Here is a 20,324-nt window from a genome sequence, read left to right as displayed (position 1 = left end):
TTATGTAAAAATAGTACATGTACAGTATTATTAAAGACAATCAGTGAATCTTGAAAATGTGGAGTAAGGATGCGGGAGATATACGTCCTCGTGGATATATATTCACATTAATTCAAGGGAAGATACTTTCATTGTGATTTCAGTTAAATATAGTTTTTGCTGGGATTATTACCTTCGAATCCATCTATAATTATTATTTAGCAAAGACACAATGAATGTTCAGTGTATATACAAACTATCAAGATAATCCTTTACTGAATTGCTCTCAATTAATTTTACGACCATTGAGTTATACTGTGGTACATAGTCTGTGGTACGACCATTGAGTTATAGTGTGGTACATAGTCTGTGGAACGACCATTGAGTTATAGTGTGGTACATAGTCTGTGGTACGACCATTGAGTTATAGTGTAGTACATAGTCTGTGGTACGACCATTGAGTTATAGTGTGGTACGTAGTCTGTGGTACGACCATTGAGTTACAGTGTGGTACATAGTCTGTGGTACGAACATTGAGTTATAGTGTGGTACGTAGTCTGTGGTACGACCATTGAGTTATAGTGTGGTACGTAGTCTGTGGTACGACCATTGAGTTATAGTGTGGTACGTAGTCTGTGGTACGACCATTGAGTTATAGTGTGGTACGTAGTCTGTGGTACGACCATTGAGTTATAGTGTGGTACGTAGTCTGTGGTACGACCATTGAGTTACAGTGTGGTACGTAGTCTGTGGTACGACCATTGAGTTATAGTGGGGTACGTAGTCTGTGGTACGACCATTGAGTTATAGTGTGGTACATAGTCTGTGGTACGATCACTGAGTTATAGTGTGGTACGTAGACTGTGGTACGACCATTGAGTTATATAGTGTGGTACGTAGTTATAGTGTGGTACTGTGGTACGACCATTGAGTTATAGTGTGGTACATAGTCTGTGGTACGACCATTGAGTTACAGTGTGGTACGTAGTCTGTGGTACGACCATTGAGTTATAGTGTGGTACATAGTCTGTGGAACGACCACTGAGTTATAGTGTGGTACGTAGTCTGTGGTACGACCATTGAGTTATAGTGTGGTACATAGTCTGTGGTACGACCACTGAGTTATAGTGTAGTACATAGTCTGTGGTACGACCATTGAGTTATGGTGTGGTACATAGTCTGTGGAACGACCATTGAGTTATAGTGTGGTACATAGTCTGTGGTACGACCATTGAGTTATAGTGTGGTACATAGTCTGTGGAACGACCATTGAGTTATAGTGTGGTACATAGTCTGTGGTACGACCATTGAGTTATAGTGTGGTACATAGTCTGTGGTACGACCATTGAGTTATAGTGTAGTACATAGTCTGTGGTACGACCATTGAGTTATAGTGTGGTACGTAGTCTGTGGTACGACCATTGAGTTACAGTGTGGTACATAGTCTGTGGTACGAACATTGAGTTATAGTGTGGTACGATGTCTGTGGTACGACCATTGAGTTATAGTGTGGTACGTAGTCTGTGGTACGACCATTTAGTTATAGTGTGGTACGTAGTCTGTGGTACGACCATTGAGTTATAGTGTGGTACGTAGTCCGTGGTACGACCATTGAGTTATAGTGTAGTACATAGTCTGTGGAACGACCATTGAGTTATTGTGTAGTACATAGTCTGTGGTACGACCATTGAGTTATAGTGTAGTACATAGTCTGTGGAACGACCATTGAGTTATAGTGTGGTACATAGTCTGTGGTACGACCATTGAGTTATTGTGTAGTACATAGTCTGTGGTACGACCATTGAGTTATAGTGTGGTACACAGTCTGTGGTACGACCATTGAGTTATAGTGTAGTACATAGTCTGTGGTACGACCATTGAGTTATAGAGTTGTACATAGTCTGTGGTACGACCATTGAGTTATAGTGTAGTACATAGTCTGTGGTACGACCATTGAGTTATAGTGTAGTACATAGTCTGTGGTACGACCATTGAGTTATAGTGTAGTACATAGTCTGTGGTACGACCATTGAGTGATAGTGTAGTACATAGTCTGTGGTACGACCATTGAGTTATAGTGTAGTACATAGTCTGTGGTACGACCATTGAGTTATAGTGTAGTACATAGTCTGTGGTACGACCATTGAGTTATAGTGTAGTACATAGTCTGTGGTACGACCATTGAGTTATAGTGTAGTACATAGTCTGTGGTACGACCATTGAGTTATAGTGTAGTACATAGTCTGTGGTACGACCATTGAGTTATAGTGTAGTATATAGTCTATGGTACGACCATTGAGTTATAGTGTGGTACATAGTCTGTGGTACGACCATTAAGTTATAGTGTAGTACATAGTCTGTGGTACGACCATTGAGTTATAGTGTAGTACATAGTCTGTGGTACGACCATTGAGTTATAGTGTAGTACATAGTCTGTGGTACGACCATTGAGTTATAGTGTAGTACATAGTCTGTGGTACGACCATTGAGTTATAGTGTAGTACATAGTCTGTGGTACGACCATTGAGTTATAGTGTAGTACATAGTCTGTGGTACGACCATTGAGTTATAGTGTAGTACATAGTCTGTGGTACGACCATTGAGTTATAGTGTAGTACATAGTCTGTGGTACGACCATTGAGTTATAGTGTAGTACATAGTCTGTGGTACGACCATTGAGTTATAGTGTAGTATATAGTCTATGGTACGACCATTGAGTTATAGTGTGGTACATAGTCTGTGGTACGACCATTAAGTTATAGTGTAGTACATAGTCTGTGGTACGACCATTGAGTTATAGTGTAGTACATAGTCTGTGGTACGACCATTGAGTTATAGTGTGGTACATAGTCTGTGGTACGACCATTGAATTATAGTGTAGTATATAGTCTATGGTACGACCATTGAGTTATAGTGTAGTACATAGTCTGTGGTACGACCATTAAGTTATAGTGTGGTACATAGTCTGTGGTACGACCATTGAGTTATAGTGTAGTACATAGTCTGTGGTACGACCATTAAGTTATAGTGTGGTACATAGTCTGTGGTACGACCATTGAGTTATAGTGTGGTACATAGTCTGTGGTACGACCATTGAGTTATAGTGTGGTACATAGTCTGTGGTACGACCATTGAGTTATAGTGTGGTACATAGTCTGTGGTACGACCATTGAGTTATAGTGTGGTACATAGTCTGTGGTACGACCATTGAGTTATAGTGTGGTACATAGTCTGTGGTACGACCATTGAGTTATAGTGTGGTACATAGTCTATGGTACGACCATTGAGTTATAGTGTAGTACATAGTCTGTGGTACGACCATTGAGTTATAGTGTGGTACATAGTCTGTGGTACGACCATTGAGTTATAGTGTGGTACATAGTCTGTGGTACGACCATTGAGTTATAGTGTGGTACATAGTGTGTGGTACGACCATTGAGTTATAGTGTGGTACATAGTCTGTGGTACGACCATTGAGTTATAGTGTAGTACATAGTCTGTGGTACGACCATTGAGTTATAGTGTGGTACATAGTCTGTGGTACGACCATTGAGTTATAGTGTGGTACATAGTGTGTGGTACGACCATTGAGTTATAGTGTGGTACATAGTCTGTGGTACGACCATTGAGTTATAGTGTGGTACATAGTCTGTGGTACGACCATTGAGTTATAGTGTGGTACATAGTGTGTGGTACGACCATTGAGTTATAGTGTGGTACATAGTCTGTGGTACGACCATTGAGTTATAGTGTGGTACATAGTCTGTGGTACGACCATTGAGTTATAGTGTGGTACATAGTCTGTGGTACGACCATTGAGTTATAGTGTGGTACATAGTGTGTGGTACGACCATTGAGTTATAGTGTGGTACATAGTCTGTGGTACGACCATTGAGTTATAGTGTGGTACATAGTCTGTGGTACGACCATTGAGTTATAGTGTGGTACATAGTGTGTGGTACGACCATTGAGTTATAGTGTGGTACATAGTCTGTGGTACGACCATTGAGTTATAGTGTGGTACATAGTCTGTGGTACGACCATTGAGTTATAGTGTAGTACATAGTCTGTGGTACGACCATTGAGTTATAGTGTGGTACATAGTCTGTGGTACGACCATTGAGTTATAGTGTGGTACATAGTGTGTGGTACGACCATTGAGTTATAGTGTGGTACATAGTCTGTGGTACGACCATTGAGTTATAGTGTGGTACATAGTCTGTGGTACGACCATTGAGTTATAGTGTGGTACATAGTGTGTGGTACGACCATTGAGTTATAGTGTGGTACATAATGTGCGCTGTCAAAATTTGGTAATAGCGTAATAAGAAATCTGAGCTATTGAAAACTAGTCACAGTATGGTAGAAAGTCTGAGCTGTTGAAAGTTAGTTATACTGTAATAAAAAGTCTGAGGCGTTGAAAGCTAGTCATAAGGTAGTCAGTCTGAGGTAATGATAGGCGATAAAAGGCGTGGATATCGGTTAATTATATCAAAGTATATAAGATAAGATAATTTTTCGTTCGGATTTCTAACCCCGGAGGGTTAGCCACCCAGGATAACCCAAGAAAGTCAGTGCGTCATCGAGGACTGTCTAACTTATTTCCATTGGGGTCCTTAATCTTGTCCCCCAGGATGCGACCCACACCAGTCGACTAACACCCAGGTACCTATTTGCTGCTAGGTGAACAGGACAACCGGTGTAAGGAAACGTGTCGAAATGTTTCCACCCGCCGGGAATCGAACCCGGGCCCTCCGTGTGTGAAGCGGGAGCTTTAGCCACCAGGCCACCGGGCCACCACCACCATATGATGATCTTGGTTTAAGTATCTCTCCCATCCAGCGAGTTAAACCCGTTTATCTGCCGTCAATCCTACTGCATTTACTGATTCACTAATAAATGTTATAATCTGTTTTTGAATTGCTAAGTGTAGAATTTAAAACACCTGCACACTACCTATACACAGTAACTATCTACATGCAGTTACTATCTACACGCAGTATCTGCATTGATTAACTATAAACAGAGAAACTACCTACACACAGTAAGTTTTACATACTTGTGTCCTTTTGTCTAACATATTGTCAGTAATTCTACCAACTTTAATACACTAAGTAACTACCTACACTAGTAAATATTTACACTTAGTAAATAACTTCAATCAGTAACTGCTCACATTCAGCGATTACCTGAACCCAGTTACTACAGAGCTTCACCAGGAGTCACAAGTACTGTAAAGTAAAAGGACACAAGTGCATCTAATGTGACATTTTTATTGTGGCAACGTTTTGCTCTCCAGGAGCTTTATCAAGCCGTTAAAGCTCCTGGATAAAGCTCCTGGAAAGCGAAACGTTGCCATAATAAAAATGTCACATTAGTTGGTAATTCTACCAACTTTATTACAGTCACAAGTACTGTACATAAAGACAACTACAGCAACAGGCACGATAAAAGCACAATCCATCATCTACATACCTTCCCTAACATGCACATCACAGGTACAGTACATCACTAAACTGGAGAAATGGTCTGGTGATACCGACAAGATGTGGAAAAAGACACTTATGTGCAGTTCAGGACATTTATTACGGGAAACGTTTCGCCACGAGCTGCTTCTTCAGTCAGTAGTTAGGTGGAGTGTCGCTTAGGTAGTAGTAGTAGTGGAACTAATGAAGATTGAGACACTTACGCAACGTATGGGAATCTTTATTGAGTAAACGTTTCTCCACACAGTGGCTTCATCAGTCCAATACAAAGCAGTGAGGAGGAGTTTGAGGTAATCAGTCCCTCAGCCTGGAGTCGATGTGTTCAGTCCATCAGTTTTGTTAAAAGTGCAGCATAGGCTGAGGGACTGATTACCTCAAACTCCTCTCTCTGCTGTGTATTGGACTGATGAAGCCACTGTGTGGAGAAACGATTCCTCAATAAAGAGTCCCATATGTTGCATAAGTGTCTCAATCTTCAACTTGTCGGTTTTTAAACCATTTATCACACAGTGGAACTAATGTTATCTCAGTATTAGGACTGAAGAAGTCACTCGTGGAGAAACGTTTCCTTTGACAAGTGTCCTGAACTGTACATAAGTATCTTTTTCCACATCACTAAGTTAGCTACACTGTCATGCACCATGCAAGTTAGGAACGAGTTTTCCCGTCATGCAAAATTCTTCCCCACCATGCAAGATTTGGTTTAGAATTTGGTTTAGCAAACACTAGGAATTATTTATTAGAAAGTGTTTCAGTCCTGGGACCTTGATCACTTCTGTAATCCAAATATGACACACGTGCAACATGCATGATACAAGTGCTGCTGTTTACCAACATAGCTAACTGAGATGAGATGCAGGTAAGTAGCAAAGCCTTCGCTTAGCCACAAGTTGTTCCACCATCGAGGGGTAACTAGGTTGCCAAACCACTGGTGGGCTATCTCATGCGCCTGCAGCGACACAACTCTTTCCTTGTGGTCCTCGTTGTCTTCTTCTGGCTCGTACAACATCATTCTTTCCCTATCCAGAAACAAAAATTAGTTTATATATGTCATGCCGAATTGGTAAAACTTGCGATTTTGGCTTAAATTGTAGCAACACTCTTCTTGCCTTACAAGGCAAGCGGAAATTTGTGTATGCAGTAATTTAGCAAAAATCATTCTGAGCCTATCGAAAGAAATATATTTCGTTGTGTTTGTTTATTTTTAAATTATTGTAAACTTACCTAAAATATATTTAGTTGAATTAGGCTAAATTAAATTCCACTTGTTATAATAAGGTTAGGTAAATTGTCTAAGGTTCTTTAGGTGCAAAATTATTAATTTTTACATTAACATAAATGAAAAAAATATAACCTTAAACATATAAAAGAAAATTTTAGAAAGAACTTAATTTTAAAAGAGTTCTTGCTAATTGACAAGTCTTACGTGTACGGCACGACACAAACACACACACACACACACACACACACACACACACACACACACACACACACACACACACACACACACACACACACACACACACACACACAAAGTCATGAAGATTTTGGAAGGGCAAAGAAGGCCGCAGACGGAGTACAGTCTAGGGGGTCAGAGACTACAAACCTCACTCAAGGAAAAAGATCTTGGGGTGAGTATAACACCAGGCACATCTCCTGAAGCGCACATCAACCAAATAACTGCTGCAGCATATGGGCGCCTAGCAAACCTCAGAACAGCATTCCGACATCTTAATAAGGAATCATTCAGGACCCTGTACACCGTGTATGTTAGGCCCATATTGGAGTATGCGGCACCAGTTTGGAACCCACACCTAGCCAAGCACGTGAAGAAACTAGAGAAAGTGCAAAGGTTTGCAACAAGACTAGTCCCAGAGCTAAGAGGTATGTCCTACGAGGAGAGGTTAAGGGAAATCAACCTGACGACACTGGAGGACAGGAGAGATAGGGGGGACATGATAACGACATACAAAATACTGAGAGGAATTGACAAGGTGGACAAAGACAGGATGTTCCAGAGATTGGACACAGTAACAAGGGGACACAGTTGGAAGCTGAAGACACAGATGAATCACAGGGATGTTAGGAAGTATTTCTTCAGCCACAGAGTAGTCAGTAAGTGGAATAGTTTGGGAAGCGATGTAGTGGAGGCAGGATCCATACATAGCTTTAAGCAGAGGTATGATAAAGCTCACGGCTCAGGGAGAGTGACCTAGTAGCGATCAGTGAAGAGGCGGGGCCAGGAGCTCGGACTCGACCCCCGCAACCTCAACTAGGTGAGTACCACTAGGTGAGTACACACACACACACACACACACACGTAAAGAAACTAGAGAACGTGCAAAGGTTCGCATCAAGAATAGTCCCAGAGCAAAGAGGTATGTCCTACGAGGAGAGGTTAAGGGAAATCAACCTGACGACACTGGAGGACAGGAGAGGTAAGGGAGACATGATAACGACATACAAAATACTGAGAGGAATTGACAAGGTGGACAAAAACAGGATGTTCCAGAGATGGGACACAGCAACAAGGGGACACAGTTGGAAGTTGAAGACACAGATGAATCACAGGGATGTTAGGAAGTATTTCTTCAGCCACAGAGTAGTCAGGAAGTGGAATAGTTTGGGAAGCGATGTAGTTGAGGCAGGATCAATACATAGCTTTAAGCACAGTCATGATAAAGCTCACGGTTCAAGGAGAGTGACCTAGTAGTGACCAGAGAAGAGGCAGGGCCAGGAGCTTGAAGTCGAACCTGCAACCTCAACTAGGTGAGTACAACTAGGTGAGTACGCACACACACACACACACACACACACACACACACACACACACACACACACACACACACACACACACACACACACACACACACATGGGTGGCCCTAGAGGACGGAAAACCAGAGATCTGGTAGACGAACCAGGGAGGAAAGACTGGGAGTTAGAGCTCCAAAAAAGGGAGGAAGAGTGGGGAAGGAAGATAGTAGAGCTTGGTAAGAAAATGGAGGAGCGGATAGCTGAAGAGTGCAGGAAGTGGGAAGTACAGGTCTTAGCAGCAGAAGCTAGGATACAGTGCTTAGAAGAGAAACTGCAAAGCCTGAAACAGATTAGAGAGACAAATGACAATTCAGATGTGACATCAGGAAATTCAATGTCAGGCGCAGACAAGGGGACGGTAAGCAACAACGGAGACATGACGTACACGAAGGCCCTATCAGACCCACGTGGGGCCAGGGAAAAGACGAGGAGCACACTAAGATCAAATGACAGGTCCGAAGACAATGAAGGTATGCTATATGCAGAGATTCTAACAGCCAACTGCAGTAGCAAGGGACAGCTGGTCATGAAAGACAGTTCACTGAGAATAGAAGTTTCAGATATGACAGGGACTGAAGGCAAGAACATGTCAATGGAAGGAAATAAAATGCCTCAGAGGAAGCAGATGGAGACTCAGTGGGAGGAGGAAAGGGCGAGGTCAGTTTTTGTGTACGGGCTCCAAGAAGCCAAGGGGGACAACTTTGAAGAAATAAAACAGGAGGAGAAAAAAATGATTGAAGGCATCATGAAAACAATAGGTGAGGGCGATATGACCCAGGTGACAAATTTTCAGAGAATTGGGTGGTTTGCGAGTGGAAGGATACGGCCTGTCAGAGTAACTTTCAAGGAAGAATCAGTTCGAACCAGGATTCTGCAAGAGAAAGCAAGACTGAGGGACAAACAGGGGTACCAGAGAGTATACCTCGACCGCGACAGAACACAAGAAGAAAGGACTACACTGAAAGAGAGGGTACAGAGACGCAAGGAGGAACGAGAGGCAATGACGAAAATGAGCAGGACCCAGACACAGGAGGAAGGGCAAACACACCCCACAGAATCTCCCACCAAAAGACTCCAACCGCGACATTCCCAACGCAACTGAGCAACCTATACTACAACCCACTCACTGTTCCCTCTGCCACCAACCCCCATATCAAAAACCTCACCCCAACAGCTGTCCCTTATGGGCATTCTGACCCCACCCCCATCATCACAAACCCCACCAACACCACAGCCCCATATAGGCCCCCACCAAGGCTCTCGCTCCCCCAACCCCAATATTCTTGCATGACCACAATGATAGAAAAGAAACTGAAAGTTTGGTACACAAACGCGGATGGAATAATGAATAAACATGAGGAGTGGAACGAAAGAATCAGTGAAAAATCCCCAGACATCATAGCAGTCACAGAAACAAAACTCGCTGAGACAATAACAGACACAATCTTCCCAACGGGATATCAGATCCTGAGGAAAGATAGAAGGAGTAGAGGGGGAGGAGGGGTTGCACTGCTCATAAAACACCGATGGGGATTTGAGGAAATGGAAGGCATGGACATGATTGGAGAAAGAGACTACATTGTAGGTACAATTCAGTCCGGAGAACATAAAGTAGTCATTGGAGTGATGTATAACCCACCACAGAACTGCAGGAGGCCAAGAGAGGAGTACGAAGAAAACAACAGGGTGATGGTGGACACACTGGCTGAGGTGGCAAGAAGAGCTCACTCGAGCAGAGCAAAGTTACTGGTAATGGGCGATTTCAACCACAGGGAGATCGACTGGGAAAACCTGGAGCCACATGGGGGTCCCGAAACATGGAGAGCCAAGATGATGGATGTGGTACTTGAAAACCTCATGCATCAACATGTCAGGGACACAACCAGAGAGAGAGGGGAGGATGAGCCAGCAAGACTGGATCTTGTGTTCACCCTGAGCAGTTCAGACATTGAAGACATCACTTACGAGAGGCCCCTTGGAGCTAGCGATCACGTGGTTCTGAGTTTTGATTATATAGTAGAGTTACAAGTGGAGAAGGTAACAGGAACTGAAGGGGACAGGCCAAACTATAAAAGGGGGGACTACACAGGTATGAGAAACTTCCTGCAGGAGGTTCAGTGGGACAGAGAAATGGTAGGAAAATCAGTAAACGAGATGATGGAATATGTGGCAACAAAGTGCAAGGAGGCAGAGGAAAGTTTTGTTCCCAAGGGAAACAGAAATAATAGGAAGACCAAAACGAGTCCTTGGTTTACCCGAAGGTGTAGGGAGGCAAAAACTAAGTGCAACAGAGAATGGAAAAGGTACAGGAGGCATAGGACCCAGGAAAACAAGGAGATTAGTAGAAGAGCCAGAAACGAGTATGCACAGATAAGGAGGGAGGCCCAGCGACAGTATGAAAACGACATAGCATCGAAAGTCAAATCTGACCCGAAACTGCTGTATAGCCACATTAGGAGGAAGACAACAGTCAAGGACCAGGTGATAAGGCTGAGGAAAGAAGGTGGAGAACTCACAAGAAACGATCAAGAGGTATGTGAGGAGCTCAACACGAGATTTAAGGAAGTATTTACAGTAGAGACAGGAAGGACTCTGGGGGGACAGACCAGATGGGGACACCAGCAAGGAATACACCAACAAGTGTTGGACGACATACATACAGATGAGGAGGAGGTGAAGAAACTGCTAAGGGACATCGATACCTCAAAGGCAATGGGACCGGACAACATCTCCCCGTGGGTCCTTAGAGAGGGAGCAGATATGTTGTGCGTGCCACTTACCACAATCTTCAACACGTCCCTGGAAACTGGGCAACTACCTGAGGTATGGAAGACGGCAAATGTAGTTCCCATTTTTAAAAAAGGAGACAGAAAAGAGGCACTAAACTATAGACCTGTGTCATTGACGTGTATAGTATGCAAAATTATGGAGAAGATTATCAGGAGGAGAGTGGTGGAGCACCTGGAACTGAACAAGAGTATAAATGCCAACCAGCACGGATTCACGGAAGGCAAATCCTGTGTCACAAACCTTCTGGAGTTTTATGATAAAATAACAGAAGTAAGACACGAGAGAGAGGGGTCGGTTGATTGCATCTTCTTGGATTGCAAGAAGGCCTTTGACACAGTTCCTCACAAGAGATTAGTGCAGAAGCTAGAGCATCAGGCGCATATAACAGGAAGGGCACTGCAATGGATCAGAGAATACCTGACAGGGAGGCAACAACGAGTCATGGTACGTAATGATGTATCACAGTGGGCACCTGTGACGAGCGGGGTCCCACAGGGGTCGGTCCTAGGACCAGTGCTATTTTTGGTATATGTGAACGACATGATGGAAGGGTTAGACTCAGAAGTGTCCCTGTTTGCAGATGATGTGAAGTTAATGAGGAGAATTAAATCTGATGAGGACCAGGCAGGACTTCAAAGAGACCTGGACAGACTGGACACCTGGTCCAGCAAATGGCTTCTCGAATTTAATCCTGCCAAATGCAAAGTCATGAAGATAGGGGAAGGGCACAGAAGACCACAGACAGAGTATAGGCTAGGTGGCCAAAGACTGCAAACCTCACTCAAGGAGAAAGATCTTGGGGTGAGTATAACACCGAGCATGTCTCCGGAAGCACACATCAATCAGATAACTGCTGCAGCATATGGGCGCCTGGCAAACCTGAGAACAGCATTCCGATACCTTAGTAAGGAATCGTTCAAGACACTGTACACCGTGTATGTCAGGCCCATACTGGAGTATGCAGCACCTGTTTGGAACCCGCACTTGATAAAGCACGTCAAGAAACTAGAGAAAGTACAAAGGTTTGCCACAAGGTTAGTTCCAGAGCTAAGGGGAATGTCCTATGAAGAAAGATTAAGGGAAATCGGCCTGACGACACTGGAGGACAGGAGGGTCAGGGGAGACATGATAACGACATATAAAATACTGCGTGGAATAGACAAGGTGGACAAAGACAGGATGTTCCAGGGAGGGGACACAGAAACAAGAGGCTACAATTGGAAGTTGAAGACACAAATGAGTCAGAGAGATATTAGGAAGTATTTCTTCAGTCATAGAGTTGTAAGGCAGTGGAATAGCCTAGAAAATGACGTAGTGGAGGCAGGAACCATACACAGTTTTAAGACGAGGTTTGATAAAGCTCATGGAGCGGGGAGAGAGAGGGCCCAGTAGCAACCGGTGAAGAGGCGGGGCCAGGAGCTAAGACTCGACCCCTGCAACCACAAATAGGTGAGTACAAATAGGTGAGTTCACACACACACACACATACACACACACATATACACACACACACATAAATATATATATATATATATATATATATATATATATATATATATATATATATATATATATATATATATATAGATAGATAGATAGATATAGATATATGGAACTTAAGGACTGTTAAGAGTATGTTGACCAATAATTCCCCGTTACACTGTGTTGGTGGTGTTTACAGGACTTTGTGCCATTGCTACAACTTATCTTTTGTTGGGCAGATGGGCAAACCTCTAGATGTCAGAATAACACAACATCTATATTCAGTAAGAATAGCTCAGGAATCAAATGGGATATTCAACCACACACGAGTTTGCAAAATCTCTGGTAAATGGTAGTAAGCCAAGGTCTTAGTTCCATGTACTTCATGGCTAGAAAGAAATATTTTAGAATCGGCAGTTATAAAACATGATAAACATTCATTATACGATGATAGTCGCACATTATTCAAGTTCGAGGTTGTTGTGCATAGCCTAAAACCGTGTTCATATACGAATGCCCTGGATTGTCTTAAGTATCGTTCCACTCCAAGGAATTAGGGTCTGCTTCCCTGCCATCTTACCTGGAGTTTACCTGGAGAAGGTAAACTACAGAAACTCAAGACTTATCGCCACAGAAGACAACACTCAATACCGAAGAATCCTGGAATCATCACTTATTTCTATATCCGACAACTTCAACCAGAATAGTGGCTTCTATAACATAGCTGAACCACTTGCCAAGAAACTTCTTCATCGCTATCCCACATAAGAACACTGTAGAAGGTCTGCTCACAAACTTATCCAATCTCCTTTCCAAGCTACCCAAGTTTTTAGACTCTATAACCCCACTCGGTACATCATCAGATGCAGCATTCTTCACCTGACCTCAGCCGGACTATAAATACTCGCGTTCCTTCCACCCCAGGTAGTTCTGTTTGTGACTTGAAAAAGCCCACTGTGTGGGCGAAACGTAGTCAATAAAGGATCACATTATACTGCATTTGTGTTTATATTGCCATTGTGTCGGTATTTTATACCATTTATTTCCAGAGAATCATGGGCTTGGCGTCCCTAGTTTTGAAGGTTCTTATTATCCATCCTATCATTTTCCTAGCAGATGAGGTAGATACATTGTTGTGGTATTTGAAGGCGAGATCCTTTAACAGTATCACTCACATGCACTGCACATTACCTTTCCACTCGTATGCCCTGATACATTTTTAATTTCCTCGAGTTTCCCATATCTGAGTAGTTGAAATTTCTCCTCATTAAACTTCATATTGTTTTGAGAGGCCCATTCGAATTTTTGGTTGATGGGCGCTGGGAGTCTCATAAGAACATAAGAAAGAAGGAACACTACAACAGGTCTACTGACCCATGCGAAGCAGGTCCATCCCACCCCCGGCTTAGAACAATGACCACCTACTCAGGTTACTTCCACTTAATAGAGGAACACGGCATCAGACCTGGTAGCACAAGCTAGTCAGGTCCAACTCACACCCACTCATATGTTTATCCAACCTATTTTTAAAACTACACAAGGTCTTAGCTTCTATGTCGGTACTAGGGAGTTTGTTTCACTCATCCACAACTTTATTACCAAACCAGTGCTTCCCTATGTCCTTCCTGAATCTGTACTTTTCCAACTTGAAACCATTGCTGCGAGTCCTGTTTTGGCTGGATATTTTCAGCACGCTATTTACATCCCCTTTATTTATTACTGTTTTCCATTTATACACCTCAATCATATCCCCTCTAATTCTACGCCTTTCTAGAGAGTGCAGATTCAGGGCCCTCAGTCTATCCTCATGGGGAAGATTTCTGATACATGGTAACAGCTTTGATATCCTCCTCTGTAAGTTTTCCAGTGCGTTTATACCCATTCTGTAATACGGTGACCAGAACTGTGCAGCATAGTCTAAATGAGGCCTAACCAAGGATAAATAGAGTTGAAGAATAACCTGAGAACTTCTATTATTAATACTTCTTGATATGAAGCCAAAGATTCTGTTAACTTTACTGCGAACACTTATGCACTGTTGTCTTGGTTTCAGATTACTGCAAACCAGAACTCCTAAATCCTTTTTGCAATCAGTAGTATTAAGATTTTCACTATTCAGTTTATAACTGACATAGTTATTGTCCTGTACAACATTTAGAAATTTGCATTTGTCTATATTAAACTACATCTGCCACTTCGACAATTGCATCAGTCTATTCAAATCATCCTGGAGTGCACTAATGTCCTCATTAGAAAGAATTGGACTGCCTATTTTGGTGTCATCAGCAAATTTGCTTATGTCGCTATTTATTCCCACATCTATGCCGTTCATGAAAATTTTGAAAAACAACGGGCCCAACACTGACCCCTGAGGAACACCACTTGTGACGTGCCCCCATTCTGATTTCTCCCCCTTTATGCAAACTTTCTGCTGCCTATTTGTCAGCCATGCCTCTACCCAGGAAAAAATTTCTCCTCCTATTCCGTGTGCCTCTGATGTGGAACTCTATCGAAAGCCTTACTGAAGTCCATATACACAATATCATATTCAATACCATGATCTACCTCCTCAAACACCTTAGCGACAAATGTTAGTAAATTCGTAAGAACGGAACGCCCCTTAGTAAAACCGTGTTGAGATTCATTTATCAATTTATGCCTTTCGAGATGGCTATGATTTGCCTCGGCAATTATTGATTCCATAAATTTTCCCACTATGGAGGTAAGGCTTATTGATCTATAGTTCAAAGCTAATGACATGTCACCTGCCTTGTAAATAGGTATTACATTTGCCATTTTCCACTTATCAGGCACTATGCCAGTTTGTTGCGACATGCTGAAAAGATTAGCCAAAGGTATGCTAAGTTTCTCTTTACATTCCTTTAAAACCCTTGCAAATAATTCATCAGGGTCTGGGGATTTGATAGGTTTTAATTTCTCTATTTGCCTGAGGACCATGTCACTAGTTACCGCAATCGTACATAGTTTATTATCGTCCAGATCTACATAATTTATTATTTCTGAAATTTCGCTAGTGTCTTCATGAGTAAAAACTGAGAGGAAGTGAGTATTGAAAATTTCACACATATCCTTATCACTTTCAGTGATCTGACCTGAGTTACTCTTAAGTGGGCCTATCTTGTCCCTAATCTTACTTCTGTGTACCTGAAAGAACCCTTTTGGGTTAGTCTTCGAATCTCTTGGGACCTTTAGCCTCATTATCTTTTTTTGCTTTTCTTATTCCTCTTTTTTATTTCTCTCTTTAATTAAATATATTATTTCTTAATGGCTCATCCCTTCTTTTGATACGCCTATATATGCTTCTCTTTTGATCAATGAGATGTTTTAATCTATTCATCCATTTGGGATCATTTTTGTTAAATCTAATTTCCCTACTCGGAACAAACGTTGTCCGAGCAGCTAGAACTATGCTCTGAAACATGTCATATTGGCAACCTCCACCAGCTACCTGACCCAAAGCGAGATCATCCCAATATAGCCCATTCAGGTAATTTTTTAGTCCCATGAAATCGGCCATGCGGAAGTCTGGGACAGAGACTTGATTGCAGTTTACTGGGTAATTCCATAATATATTGAAACTAAGTAATTTGTGATCACTTTCCCCATGGTCATCACTAACCTAAAGATTATTAATTAGTGAGTCTTTGTTGGGAAGAACCAAGTCAAGTAGATTGTCTCCTCTAGTTGGTTCTGTCACAAACTGTTTTAAAGATCAATCCCAAACCGTATCAAGAAAGTCACTAGACTAAAGATTTCCTGTGAAATTGTTCCAATCTCCCATTATCACAACATTTTCATATAGTGATGCCTTATGAATTTCGTCCCATAGTAGCTTACTGTACTCCCTCTCAAGGTTTGAGAGCCTATAAATCACTCCCAAAATTAATTTTTCATACCCCTCAAGAAACTGTAGCCAAACAGATTCTGTGTCTTTAAATTATCTCTGACATACATCACCACTCGACCACCCTTCCCGGTGACTCTATCAGTGTGAAATAGTTTATAACCCTGAATGCTGCATTCACAAGGCATTTCTCTATCCTTCAAGTTGAATCAGGTCTCTGTCATAGCAATAATATCTATATTGGTAGATAAGACACATAGGCAACATTTAGGAAGTTTTATTCCGAAACGTTTCGCCTACACAGTAGGCTTCTTCAGTCGAGTACAGAAAGTAGGCAGGAGCAGTAGAGATATGAAGACGATGTAATCAGTCCATCACCCTTGAAGTCGTAGATTTGAGGTTGTCAGTTCCTCAGCCTGGAGAAGTTCTGCTCCAAAGTCTGGAACTAACTCCCAGTGGCTACACTCTCACTACTACTACTCTGCACCTCTCCTTCCGACAGTATTTAAGTCTCAACACTATCGCTTGTTCTTCAGTTAGTTCCAGACTTTGGAACAGAACTTCTCCAGGCTGAGGGACTGACAACCTCAAATCTACGACTTCAAGGGTGATGGACTGATTACATCGTCTTCACATCTCTACTGCTCCTGCCTACTTTCTGTACTCGACTGAAGAAGCCTTCTGTGTAGGCAAAACGTTTCGGAATAAAGTTGCCTAAATGTTGCCCATGTGTCTTATCTACCAACCTGTCGGTATTGTATACCATTTGATAATCACAATATCTATATTACCTGCACTTGCAAGTAATCTTAACTGTGTCTTCGATGGAGGTCACTGCCATCATGGTAATCCGGATATCATCCGCAAAGGAAGACACGGAGTTATGGCTTACATCTCTATGTCAGAAATGAGGATGAGGAATAGAATGGGAGCGAGTACTGTGACTTGTGGAACAGAGCTTTTTACCGTGGCTGCCTGGAGCTTTATTCTGTTTACTGTTACTCTTTGTATTCTATTTGTCAGGAAGTTATAGATCCGTCTACCAACTTTTCCTGTTATTCCTTTATCACGCATTTTGTGTGCTATTACACCATGGTCACACTTGTTTAAAGCTTTTGCAAAATCTGTGTATACTACATCTGTATTTTGTTTATCCTCTACACAGCATCCAGGACCTTGTCATAGTGGTCCAGTGGCTGGGACAGGCAGAAGCGACTTGCTCTAAACCCGTGTTGCCCTGGGTTGTGTAACTGATGGGTATCTAGGCTATCTTGCTTCTTATAGCCCTCTCAAAGATTTTTATGATATGGGATGTTAGTGCTATCGGCCTGTAGTTCTTTGCAATTGCTTTACTGCCACCTTTGTGGAGTGGGGCTGTCTGTTGTTTTTAGTGTGTGTGGGATGACCCCTGTGTCCATGCTCCCTCAACATAAAATGCTGAAGGCACGTGATAGGAGCTTCTTGCAATTCTTGATGAACACAGAGTTCCATGAGTCTGGGCCTGGGGCAGAATGCATGGGCATGTCATTTATTGCCTCTTCAAAATCTTGTGGAATTAGAATAATATCCAAGATTTTTGAAATGACCAAATTTTGGGTCTCGTTCATAAAGAATTCATTTGGATTGTCAACCCAAAGTCTGGGCAGCGGCTCGCTGAACACTGAGTCATACTGGGACTTTAGTATCTCACTCATTTCTTGGCTATCATCTGTGTTTGTCCCATCCCGCCTAAGCAGGGGTCCAGTACTGGATGTTGTTTTTCCCTTAGATTTAGCATAATAGAAGTAATTTTTTTTCAGTTTCCTTTATGGTTTCTAGTTCTTCTTTTGATTCATGTCTCCTGTGAGGGAAAAGTTCAATAGATAGGAGTAGCGAGGGAGTATATGGTAACAATAGTTTCATTGCCGGCTACTTGTTAAGGTAGGGTAAGTCAAGCTCCCACTGTTCCCCCCCCCCCTTTTTTCCCCCTCCTCGAAAGTGATAGTTTGATTGCCGGCTGCTTGTTAAATTAAGGTAGGGTCAGTCTAGCTCCCGCTATCCCTTCCCCTCCCTTCTCCCCCCCCCCGAAAGGTGACGTGTGGGGCTCCGGTCAAACAGTAAATCACTCGACTCACAGCTCCCAACACTACTGTAAGTACACGCCTGATCATATTTTAGTGGACTTATTGGTTGAAAGCTTCACTTTTGACCAATAATTAACTTAGTCCTTTCAGTCTTGATAGGTTAAAATTTTTTAATAATCACCACATCTTTTAGGTATTGTACTTATCATGGAGAGTGATTTCTTAAGCAGTGGGTAATCTGTCTCTCTTTACAGCTTGAAAGGACAGAGAGGGTCACCTGCTAAACAAATTGAAGGAGACGGACTAACGTTCTGAGGCGTCCCAATTTCTGAACCACTTACCTGTTTGTATATGCAAGTAGCATGACATAACCCCTCATCATTGCAGTGGAAAAAACCTGCTTTCCTGTCATCTGGACGGATTATTGACGGCTAGAAAATCTGTGAAGAATGAGCCGGTGGGTTGTCATCAACACCTGCAACCCCCCCCCCATCATCGGCAATGGCTACGATTTCAACAACACGCAGTGTCACCAACACCAGACACCCAAGTTTTATATATATATATATATATATATATATATATATATATATATATATATATATATATATATATATATATATATATATATATATATATTAGCGTTGAATTCAGATATCATTTATATTTTTCATTTTTCATTTTCTTTAAGGTAGGATTAATATTTCATATTTAAGTGTTTTATATTTTATATTTTCTAAATAATAAAGTGTTTATGTTTGTCAGTTTTTGTTCTTTTTCTATTCATTAATTTTCCTGATGAGGAGCCAACCTTGGTAATACTGTCTGAAGTTGTTACAGGGCTGAGTAAGCCTTCACATCTCCTGTAAGAATCCTTCAGTTTAAGTTCGATATTTGCAATTTCATTGACTAGTGCCTCCTTTCATATTTTAGATACATTGGCCCCACTAGGCAGCTCTATGACTCTTTGCCTTCGTCTGCATAGAGAACGTTTCTCTCTTTCTAGTTTACATTTCTCCTTCTTTTTCTTAATGGAATGTGTCTTGAGCAGATCTCAAGAACCACATAATTCATTTTTTTCAAGGCAAATGTTCGGATCCGTATGGTTTAGGATTTCTTCCCAGGTTGTTTCATTTAGGACATGATTTACGTGATCCCATTGTATGTTTTTGTTATTGAAATTTAATTTCGTGAAGAGACCTTCATGACTGCTCACATTTTGCTAGTCTGGAGGCCTGTTCATACATGTCTGTACCTCCATTATGTTGTGATCTGAGTGTATTGTCTTTGATACGGTTATATTACGTATCAGATCGTCGTTGTTAGTGAAAATGAGATCCAGCGTATTTTCTAGTCTTGTAGGCTCTACTATTTGATAGTTTAAGGTGAACTTGGCTCAGAGATTTAATACTTCGTGTGTGTGTGTGAATTTTCATCCGAGTTGCCTCCTGGGGTGATCTCCGCTTAAACATTGTTATACTCCTCCATATTAGGTGTCACATGTTGAAATCTCCTAGTAGTAAGAGTTTTGGAGCAGGAGTTGGGAGATTTTCTAGACAGTGGTAAATTTTCACAAACTGCTTGGAATAGACCAGCATCTGCCCAAAGAGCCTGCTAGGATAGATAAACAAAATGTAATTTCTTGCATTTGTGATGTAATTTCTGGAGTTCGTGAAATAATGTTTGGTGATTGCAATATAATTTTTTAAGATCACGTTGTAATTTTTGGTCGTCGAGATGTAATTTTTGGTGTTCGTGATGTAATTTTCGATATTCGTGTTTTTATTTTTAGTGTTCATGGCATAAATTTTGGTGTTCATGGTGTAACTTTTATTGAGTGAGAT

The 20,324-nt window shown here is 41.8% G+C and overlaps 2 protein-coding genes across 2 annotated transcripts in view; one reads left to right on the top strand and one right to left on the bottom strand.

The window, feature by feature from the left end:
* The window catches only part of LOC128701496 (uncharacterized), a 186,708-nt gene extending 180,124 nt beyond the window's left edge, over positions 1 to 6,584 (bottom strand). The window contains exon 1 of the mRNA XM_070101522.1: positions 6,301 to 6,584. Within this exon, the coding sequence (XP_069957623.1) occupies positions 6,301 to 6,477 (177 nt within the window). The 5' untranslated portion in view covers positions 6,478 to 6,584. The remainder of the gene's footprint in view (positions 1 to 6,300) is intronic.
* The window catches only part of LOC128701482 (inactive hydroxysteroid dehydrogenase-like protein 1), a 375,829-nt gene that overhangs the window by 271,139 nt on the left and 84,366 nt on the right, over positions 1 to 20,324 (top strand). The gene's annotated exons all lie outside the window — the stretch shown is intronic.

This window comes from Cherax quadricarinatus, chromosome 78 (assembly GCF_038502225.1).
Source record: "Cherax quadricarinatus isolate ZL_2023a chromosome 78, ASM3850222v1, whole genome shotgun sequence".
Taxonomy (NCBI): domain Eukaryota; kingdom Metazoa; phylum Arthropoda; class Malacostraca; order Decapoda; family Parastacidae; genus Cherax; species Cherax quadricarinatus.
The sequence above is the reverse complement of the archived record's forward strand: the minus strand, read 5'-3'. Positions and strand labels throughout refer to the sequence as shown.